General features: G+C 44.3%; 1 protein-coding gene across 1 annotated transcript; it reads left to right on the forward strand.

Moving 5' to 3' along the window:
- Positions 1-217: 217 nt before the first annotated feature.
- Positions 218-9,016, forward strand: LOC106087025 (fatty acid synthase). Its single transcript, XM_013251898.2, has 3 exons — positions 218-7,598; positions 7,669-7,812; positions 7,882-9,016. Exons 1-3 carry the CDS (start codon positions 582-584, stop codon positions 7,993-7,995), a joined length of 7,275 nt encoding a protein of 2,424 aa, XP_013107352.2. The 5' UTR covers positions 218-581; the 3' UTR covers positions 7,996-9,016.
- Positions 9,017-9,915: the final 899 nt, after the last annotated feature.

A 9,915-nucleotide genomic window follows, 5' to 3' on the forward strand; every position in this document is an offset into this window, starting at 1 on the left:
CGTTCAAAATACGTGCTTTAAATGATTACAGACAGTTATTTCCAGGTGTTGAAAGTTAAAATACATATGTATAAATGACAAACTTTTCTTTCGCCTTTTTTAATTTCATTTTCACATGTATGTATGTAGGTACATATTAATATATTTTCAAAATATTTCTGGTTTTATTAATCTATCTTTGTTTTCTTTGTCATTTCAGATCCTCATCTGTTTAGCTCACCAAACTGTTGAAAACCGAGAACAACATTAACTCATTGCAAGCTGTGCAACATCATAATAACACCAACAACAAGTCCAATAAATCCAATCACAATTCATCGCCCCAGTTACAAAAATCTGGGAAATCCTCAAATCGTCGCAAAAAGAGACGCAATAAACAACAGCATCAACAACAGCCTAATACTGTCCCCTTACCAGAGCAAAACAACAAACAGCATCACGACGGCGACTTGGATCAGATAGTAGTAGTTAAAGAATCATTTTCACCTTCATCTGCTTCTGCACCCAACACCAACGCCGCCCCAACATTCTACACATCATCCACTAATAACACCGCAGGCTTAGATAATCACAGCAACAACATGCCCGCCCGTTTTGCCGACGATGTCATCAATGACACCACCGTACCCCGCACCGGACATTATGCTAATCATCAAACCAATGGTGGAATGGCCTCCAGTGATATTGCCATAACTGGCTTCTCTGGTCGCCTGCCAGAAAGTTCCAACATTGAGGAATTCAAGCAGAATCTTTTTGAGGGAGTCGATATGGTTAACGATGATCCCAGACGCTGGGAAAAGGGCCTGTATGGTTTGCCCGAGCGCATGGGTAAAATAAAGGATGATGATTTGGAACATTTCGATCAACAATTCTTCAGCGTCCATCAGAAACAGGCCGAATGTATGGATCCACAAATGCGTATGCTATTGGAGTGTACTTATGAGGCCATCATTGATGCTGGTGTCAATCCCTCCGAAATAAGAGGCTCTCGCACTGGTGTCTATGTAGGTGTGTCTTCCTCGGAGACAGAACAATACTGGATGGCCGATCCGGAACGTGTGAATGGTTATGGTCTAACAGGATGTGCCCGTGCCATGTTTCCCAATCGTGTTTCGTTTACATTTGACTTCAAGGGTCCCAGTTATAGTGTGGACACAGCTTGTTCCAGTTCTTTGTATGCCATGGAACAGGCCTTCTCCGATATGCGCGCTGGCAAGTGTGACTCTGCCATAGTGGCCGGTTTGGGTGTCCTCTTGAAGCCTACCATGTCTTTGCAGTTCAAACGTCTCAATATGTTGAGTCCCGACGGCATGTGCAAAGCCTTTGATGAATCCGGTAATGGCTATGTGCGTTCGGATGGCTGTGTGGTAATTTTCATGCAAAAAACTAATTGCGCCAAACGTGTCTATGCCACCGTCTTGAACGTGCGCACCAATACTGATGGCTACAAGGAGCAGGGCATCACCTACCCCATTGGTGCCATGCAAAATCGTTTGATTCGTGAGACCTATGAAGATATTAACCTGAACCCCCATGATGTAAGCTACGTTGAGGCTCATGGTACCGGCACCAAGGTTGGTGATCCCCAGGAAGTGAATTCTATTACTGACTTTTTCTGCAAAAATCGCAAAACTCCTTTGCTCATTGGCTCTGTGAAATCGAACATGGGCCACTCTGAGCCCGCCTCTGGAGTTTGTTCCATTGCCAAGGTGTTGATTGCCATGGAGGCAGGTCAAATTCCCGCCAATCTCCACTACAAGAGCCCCAATCCCGATCTTTACGGCCTTATGGATGGCCGCCTGAAAGTGGTTGACAAAAATATGCCTTGGGAAGGAGGCATTGTGGGTATTAACTCTTTTGGTTTTGGTGGTGCCAACGCTCACGTCATTCTGAAATCAAATCCCAAGCCCAAAGCAATTACCCCAACTGTGGGACCACCAAAGATGGTCTTGTGCTCAGGACGCACATTTGATGCGGTACAAGAGTTGCTCGAAGATGCCACTGCTCACCGGGACGATGATGAGTACTTGGCTCTGATCAATGATATTCATTCAAAGAATATTCCCTTGCATTATTATCGTGGCTATTGTGTCATGGACACCAAGGGCTCCCTGCAGCGTGAAGTTTTGGAGTATTCGGAAGATAAACGCCCCATATGGTATATCTACTCGGGTATGGGCAGTCAATGGGCCAGCATGGCCAAGGATCTAATGCAGTTCGAAGTTTTTGCCCAGTCCGTTCATCGCTGTGCCGAAGCTTTGAGGCCTGAAGGAGTTGATCTCGTTGATGTCTTGACCAAATCGACAGAGAAGAGTTTTGACAATATTTTAAATTCCTTCATATCGATCGCCGCCATGCAAGTTGCTCTAACAGATCTGCTGACATCTTTGGGCATTAAACCTGACGGAATCATGGGTCATTCAGTGGGCGAGTTGGGCTGCGCTTATGCTGATGGATGTTTCACACCTGAACAAACTGTTTTGGCAGCATATTGGCGAGGCAAGAGTATCCAGGAAACCAAATTGGCCGCCGGAAAAATGGCCGCCATTGGTCTGGACTGGGAGGAGGCACACAAACGCATGCCCTCCGACTGTTTCCCGGTCTGCCACAACAGTGTGGACAACTGCACCATTTCGGGCCCTGAGAAATCTATTGATGCTCTGGTAGAAAAGCTATCCGCCGAGGGAATATTTGCCAAGGCCGTCAAATCGTCAGGCTATGCCTTCCACAGCAAATATATTGCTGATGCTGGACCAAAATTGCGCAAGAGTTTGGAGAAAATTATTCCCAATGCCAAGAACCGTACTCCCAGATGGGTTAGTACCAGTATTCCAGAAGCCGCTTGGAATACTCCAGTTGCCAAACAATCGTCCGCCGCCTATCACGTGAACAATTTGCTGTCGCCTGTGCTTTTCTATGAAGGACTTCAGCACATCCCCAAGAATGCCATAGCCATTGAGATTGCGCCCACTGGCCTATTGCAAGCTATTCTGAAGAGGGCTTTGGGTTCGGAGGCCACAAACATCAGCTTGGTAAAGCGAGGACATGAAAACAATGTGGAATTCTTCCTGATGAACCTGGGAAAACTTTATTCGGCTGGTGCCCAACCTCAAGTATTGACGCTATTCAAACCCATTTCTTACCCTGTTGGACGAGGCACTCCCATGTTGAACTCAAAGGTGGGCTGGGATCATTCGCAGAGATGGATGGTGCCCAAATATGGCAAAGAGACTAGTTCCGGTGAAACAATTATCGAAGTGGATTTATCCAACGAAGATGATGCCTACTTGGCCGGACATACTATTGACGGTCGCATCCTGTTCCCTGGTACCGGCTACATGACGCTGGCCTGGAAGACCTTTGCCAAAATGAAGGGCATCGAATTTGAAAAGTGTCCCGTCGTCATGGAGAATGTGGTATTCCATCGCGCCACGATTCTCAACAAAGATGCTGTGGTTAAATTTGGCATCAACTTCTTTGATGGCACTGGCAATTTTGAAATTTGTGAAGGCGGCACTCTGGCTGTGTCGGGTAAGATCACCTTGCCTGAAAACATCGAACAAGAGGAGTTGCCTCTACACCCATTAACACCCAATACACAGGTGAAGGAATTGAGCACCAATGACTGTTACAAGGAGCTCAGACTTCGTGGCTATGACTATGGTGGCATCTTCCGTGGCATTGTTAAGTCGGATACATATTCAAGCACTGGCAGCTTGCAGTGGGTAGACAACTGGGTCAGTTACACCGATACAATGCTGCAATTCAGCATCTTGAGCAAGAACCTAAGAGAACTTTACCTGCCTACACGCATTGAGAAGGTGGTAATAAATCCCCAAAAGCACTTGCAGGAAGTCGCCAAACTGAGCGAAGAGGATCGGAAACAAAAGGGCTTGCCCGTTTTCATGTACAGCGACATCTCGGTCATCAAGAGTGGTGGTGTGGAAATGCGTGGCCTAAAAGCTTCACTGGCCCAAAAGCGCCCCTCTTCACAGAATCCACCCACTTTGGAGCGTTACACCTTTGTACCCAACCACAACACCTCTGAATTGCATGAGAATTCGGAAATAGCTCGTCTTCATGCCTTGTCCGTGGCTCTACATATGATCATTGAGAACTCCCAGGGGGCCTTGAAAATTAAGGGTGTTGAGTTGGCCAATGGCCGAAATCCCGATATCTTGATGGCCGCAAAACTTTTGCAAATTATCGAAGCAGAACCCACTATCACAGCCGACATAGCAGTGGTCACTTCCAACGGCAACGAGGAAACGATTGCGTCCACCTTGGGCTCTGATTCAGGCGTGCGTGTCGTATCCAAGAACATCCTTCAAGAACCGGTAGAGCAGAACTGTCATTTCCTATATGCCTTGGATGTCTTATCACGACCTGATACCATGATCTTGGAAAATGGCCTGAACACCATCAAGGACAATGGATTTATGATATTTGAGGAGTCACTAATGTCCTATGAAAAATCTGGGCGCAATTTGTTGAAGAAATTTGGATTGGTTGTCGTCACAGAACAGGTTATCGGGGGTTCCCGTGTTTTGGTTACCGTACGCAAAGCCGTCGATGTCAAGCAACGCGAATCCGTAGTCATTCAGGTCACCGAAAACAATTTCGAGTGGTTGGAAAGCCTAAAGGAGGCTTTGGCTAAGGCCGCTGAAATCGAACGCTATGTCTATGTCGTTTGTCAAGGCGAAGAGCTGTTCGGGGCGGTGGGTTTCATGAATTGCATCAAGAATGAGAATGGAGGCAAACTGGCGCGTATGGTGTTTATCCAGGATAAAAATGCCGAAAAATTCTCCCTCTCCAGCAGCTTCTATAGTCAGCAACTTGCCAAAGACGTAATTCACAATGTCCTTAAGGGTGGTGCCTGGGGCTCATTCCGTCATCTGAAGTTGGAGACTGATGTGGCTACCCTACAAGTAGAGCACGCCTATGTCAACGCATTGGTCAAAGGTGATCTTGCCTCGCTGAAATGGATTGAGGCCCCTAAATTGAATCCCAACGTCTTGGATGACACCATGGATATGTGCAGTGTCTACTATGCCCCGGTTAATTTCCGAGATGTCATGCTGTCTTCGGGAAAACTCTCGGCCGATGCTTTGCCTGGCGATTTGGCCCAGCAAGATTGTGTGTTGGGTCTGGAATTTGCCGGACGTGATTCCAAGGGTCGTCGTATAATGGCCATGGTGCCGGCCAAATCGTTGGCCACAACTTGCGTGGCAAGCAAAAATATGATGTGGGAAATTCCTCCCAATTGGTCTATGGAAGAGGCCTCCACCGTGCCCTGCGTCTATGCCACCGCATACTATGCCCTGGCCGTACGTGGACAAATGAAGAAAGGCGAAAAGGTACTCATTCATGCCGGCTCCGGAGGTGTGGGTCAAGCTGCAATTTCCATTGCCCTGCATAATGGACTGACAGTATTCACAACTGTTGGCAGTGTGGAGAAGAGAGAATTTCTTAAGAAGCGTTTCCCCCAACTGAAGGACTCCCACATTGGCAATTCGCGTGACTCCTCCTTCGAACAGATGGTCATGCGTGAGACCCAAGGCAAGGGTGTTGACCTGGTATTGAATTCGCTGGCCGAAGAAAAACTACAGGCCTCGGTGCGTTGTCTGGGCTTGAATGGCCGTTTCCTGGAAATTGGCAAATTTGATTTGAGCAACAATTCGCCATTGGGCATGTCCGTTTTCTTGAGAAATACCTCATTCCACGGCATCTTGTTGGACAGTGTTATGGAAGGCGAGGAAGCTATGCAAAACCAAGTTGTCAGCCTGGTAGCCGAAGGCATCAAATCCGGTGCAGTCCGCCCATTGCCCACATCAGTCTTCAATGACAAGCAAGTGGAGCAAGCCTTCCGTTTTATGGCCTCCGGCAAGCATATAGGTAAAGTGGTCATTAAAGTTAAGGATGAAGAGGAAGGTCGCAAGGTGCTTAAAGCTTCTCCACGCCTGGTCAACGCCATCCCCAGAACCTACATGCATCCCGAGAAGAGTTACATTCTTTGCGGCGGTCTCGGTGGTTTCGGCCTGGAGCTTAGCAATTGGTTGGTGTCCCGTGGCGCCAAATACTTGGTGTTGACTTCAAGATCTGGCGTAAAGACCGGTTACCAGGCCCTTATGATCAGAAGATGGCAAGAGAAGGGTGTTAAGGTATCCATAGACACCAGCGATGTTACAACCGCCAAGGGTTGCCAGAAATTGTTGGAGAATGCCAACAAAATGGCCCTCGTTGGGGGTATCTTCAACTTGGCTGCCGTGCTAAGAGACGGCCTTATGGAGGACCAAACCGTTAAGGATTACCAGACTGTATGCGAATCGAAGGTGCAGGGAACCAAGTTCTTGGATCAGTACTCTCGCGTCATGTGCCCCGAATTGGACTATTTCATTTGTTTCTCCAGTGTGTCCTGCGGTCGTGGCAACATCGGCCAGACGAACTACGGTCTGGCCAATTCGGCTATGGAACGCATTTGTGAGCTGCGTCAAGTCAGTGGGTTCCCCGGTCTTTCCATACAATGGGGAGCCATTGGTGATACTGGTTTAGTTATTGAAAATCTCGGCGACAATGACACCGTTATTGGTGGCACCCTGCCACAAAGAATGAGCTCCTGCCTGCAAACTATAGACTTATTCCTGCAACAACCACACCCAGTGCTGGCTTCCATGGTGGTAGCCGAGAAACGCAAATCTGATCAATCGGGAGGTGTCAGTCTGGTAGCCAGTGTGGCGAATATTTTGGGTCTACGTGACACCAAAAATGTACAAGATGCCACCTCATTGGCTGACTTGGGTATGGACTCGTTGATGGGTGCCGAAATCAAACAGACACTAGAACGCAACTTCGATATCATAATGTCGGCTCAAGAAATTCGACAGTTATCATTTGGGCAATTGAAGGAGCTCAGCGGAGACGCCGAAGCAGCTGCTGGTGGCGCCGAATCAACAAGACCCTCCTCTCCCGTACGCAGAAGTCCCAGTCCCACGGCAGCATTTGGCGATGGTACTCAAGTGGTTTTCTCCACCGAATTGATGCCCACATTGCCCATAGTGCGTTTGCCTTCGGCGGCTCCCATGGACAGCAAGAAGCGGCCGCTATTCTTTGTTTCACCCATTGAGGGCTTTGCCGATGCCCTCAAACAGTTGGCCTCCCGCATCGATTGTCCCGTCTATGGTCTGCAATGTACAGCCGATGCCAATTTGGATAGCATAGACAACTTGGCCAGCTTCTACTTGAAACATGTGCGTACAGTACAGGCCAAAGGACCTTATGCCATTGCCGGGTACTCGTTTGGTGCCCTGGTGGCATATGTGATGGTATTACAGTTGGAGAAGGAGAAACAGGAAGCTCAATTGGTTATGTTGGATGGTGCTCCCAAATATGTCAATTGGTATACAACGACATTCAAACAACGCCTCAACACCTCCGAAGATCAAAACGAAGCCTATGGTTTGGCTTACTTTGGCATGGTGGTGGCCAACATCGATTACAGTATGGTGGGCAAGATACTTTTGGGTGTTCCCACATGGGAAGAAAAGGTGGCCAAATGTGCAGAAATTGTATCGGCTGAAATCAATCAACCAATCGATTTGGTAAGTTGTGGAAATTGGGGGGGTAGGAGAACAATAGAAGGCCTAATTGGTTTCTTTTTTGTGTTTACAGATCAAACAGACGGCTATATCGTTCTACAGAAAACTGGTGGCAGCCGATAAATATGTGCCTGTCAGCAAGGTCTCCTGCAACGTTTCCCTAGTCAAGCCCACAGAGAACTATGCCAAATTAGAAGAAGACTATGGACTCAACGAGGTAAGTTTGAGACAGATGCAAACGAATTTCAAAACGACTAAAGGTCTTTGTGTTTTTTTTTTTCAACAGGTCTGCAGCAAAACGGTAAATGTTCTAACGGTCGAAGGAAACCATCGCACGTTCCTGGTGGAGGAGCAATCCCTGAGTAAAATAGAAACCATCATCAATAACATCATACATTAATTAACGTCCACAACACTACCACCACCAGCACCATTACAAAAGTAAAATAAACATCTAGAAAACTGGAGACAACGGCTGTGCCAGATGACGACGCACATCTCCAAGCTGTTTTAAAAATATATTAACAACAACATCACTAGTAAGCAATTACACCAACCATCATCCCAGTTGAATTTTGTTAGGAAAATCTATTGCACTTAATTTCTAAGCATTTAGTCCTTCGTTTATTCTTCTTCCATCCCATTTCACAAGGCACTTTCATACAAACAACCAGTCGACTTATACCTATAGAAAAAAAACAAAAACAAAACGTGATATTAAAATTATCTTTGATGGCCTCTTGTTCATGTTGTTATGAAAGGGCGTTTAAAAGTAGGTCCAAACAAATTTTTTTAAATACCCCCAAAAACAATCTGAATGACATGCCATTGATAGATTGATTTTCTATTTGGAATGTAGGCATTAGTAGACACAAGACAAAACAAAAAAAAAAGAAAAAATCATTCCATTACTTTTTTTGCAAAACAAAACAAAATATATCACTGCAAACCAACAACCTACCTACTCATTTAATTAAAATAAGCTTACTATTTCTGTATAATTTACCAAATCGTTTAATTTTAATTTGTAATTCGTTATGTGATTAGTTTTAGTTGTGAATTATAATTTTTTTTACTCATAAATGTTGGCAGAAACATTTTCTCTCAAAAAGAAAACCAATTCGAAACTACACAAGATATCTCTATCTTACTAATTTTTAAGTTATTATTAGCACAAAAAAAACTATAAAAATACATTTTTGTATGTAAAATTATATACGAAAACTCAATTGGTTACTGATTGAAGATCTACCAATGCATTAACTACTACTACTACGTTGTTGAAAACATTCAAACCCAAAAACCACACTCACACTCTATTTATACTTACTGTCTTTTTGCACCCAAAATTGATATTAAAAACAAAAAATTGATATTTCAGAAAGAAAAACGGAAATAAAATTATAACATGTAACAACAAATCTACATTTAAAAAATGAATTTATTTAATAAGTTGAGTAAATCAAACCAAATTATTATAAATGTGTAAATTTAAAAAAGACAAAATAAAGGATAAATATTAAAAAAAAAAAACGTATTATTGATCTCATCACCTCATCTTTTCATCCTTAAAGGCGGCTGGTACTATTGGGTTGCCCAAAAAGTAATTGCGGATTTTTTAAAAGAAAGTAAATGCATTTTTAATAAAACTTAGAATGAACTTTAACCAAATATACTTTTTTTACACTTTTTTTCTAAAGCAAGCTAAAAGTAACGGCTGATAACTGACAGAAGAAAGAATGCAATTACTATACTATACGACTATATGAAAAATCCGCAATTACTTTTTGGGCACCCCAATATGTGCGCTTTAGCGAGATTTTTTCGAAATTACTGTTTTTAGATTAAAAAAATTGAAGCAGAGAAAGTATTATGTTAGAATTGAGATTTGTTAACCGTTTCAAAAAAGTAATCTCGAGAAACATGTGTTTCCAACTGTGAAAAAAGAACATAGTACCAGCCATAAGGTCGTAGAAGTTCAGTGAAGTCTACTCTCATTTCACTATTTAAGACGTACTACATTCGTTTTTCACAGGTGCATCAAGATGTCAGATTTTTGTTTGGATTCTCTTTGTTGTTATCTTCTTTCTCGCATATTCTCCACTCGTGTGCAGACTTCCCATGAACATTCCACACATTTCAATAAGTGCAGTCCGATTCAAGTAGTTAGCTCAATGATAGGGGGCGCATAGCGACACCACTTGGTAGAGAAGTGTTAACATGGCAGGATACCTTCCAAATGTAGCCAGCATTAGTAAGAGAATAACCGCCGCTGAGCATTTTTTTGATTGTCTCGCCAGTATTCGAACCCTGGCATTCA

Source organism: Stomoxys calcitrans, chromosome 3 (genome assembly GCF_963082655.1).
Source record: "Stomoxys calcitrans chromosome 3, idStoCalc2.1, whole genome shotgun sequence".
Classification (NCBI taxonomy): Eukaryota; Metazoa; Arthropoda; class Insecta; order Diptera; family Muscidae; genus Stomoxys; species Stomoxys calcitrans.

Coding starts and splice junctions, on each gene's coding strand:
- LOC106087025 (XM_013251898.2), top strand. CDS start 582: ATGCCCGCCCGTTTTGCCGACGATGTCATCAATGACACCACCGTACCC. Junction 7,599..7,668: donor TCAATCAACCAATCGATTTG/GTAAGTTGTGGA, acceptor TTGTGTTTACAG/ATCAAACAGACGGCTATATC. Junction 7,813..7,881: donor AAGACTATGGACTCAACGAG/GTAAGTTTGAGA, acceptor TTTTTTCAACAG/GTCTGCAGCAAAACGGTAAA.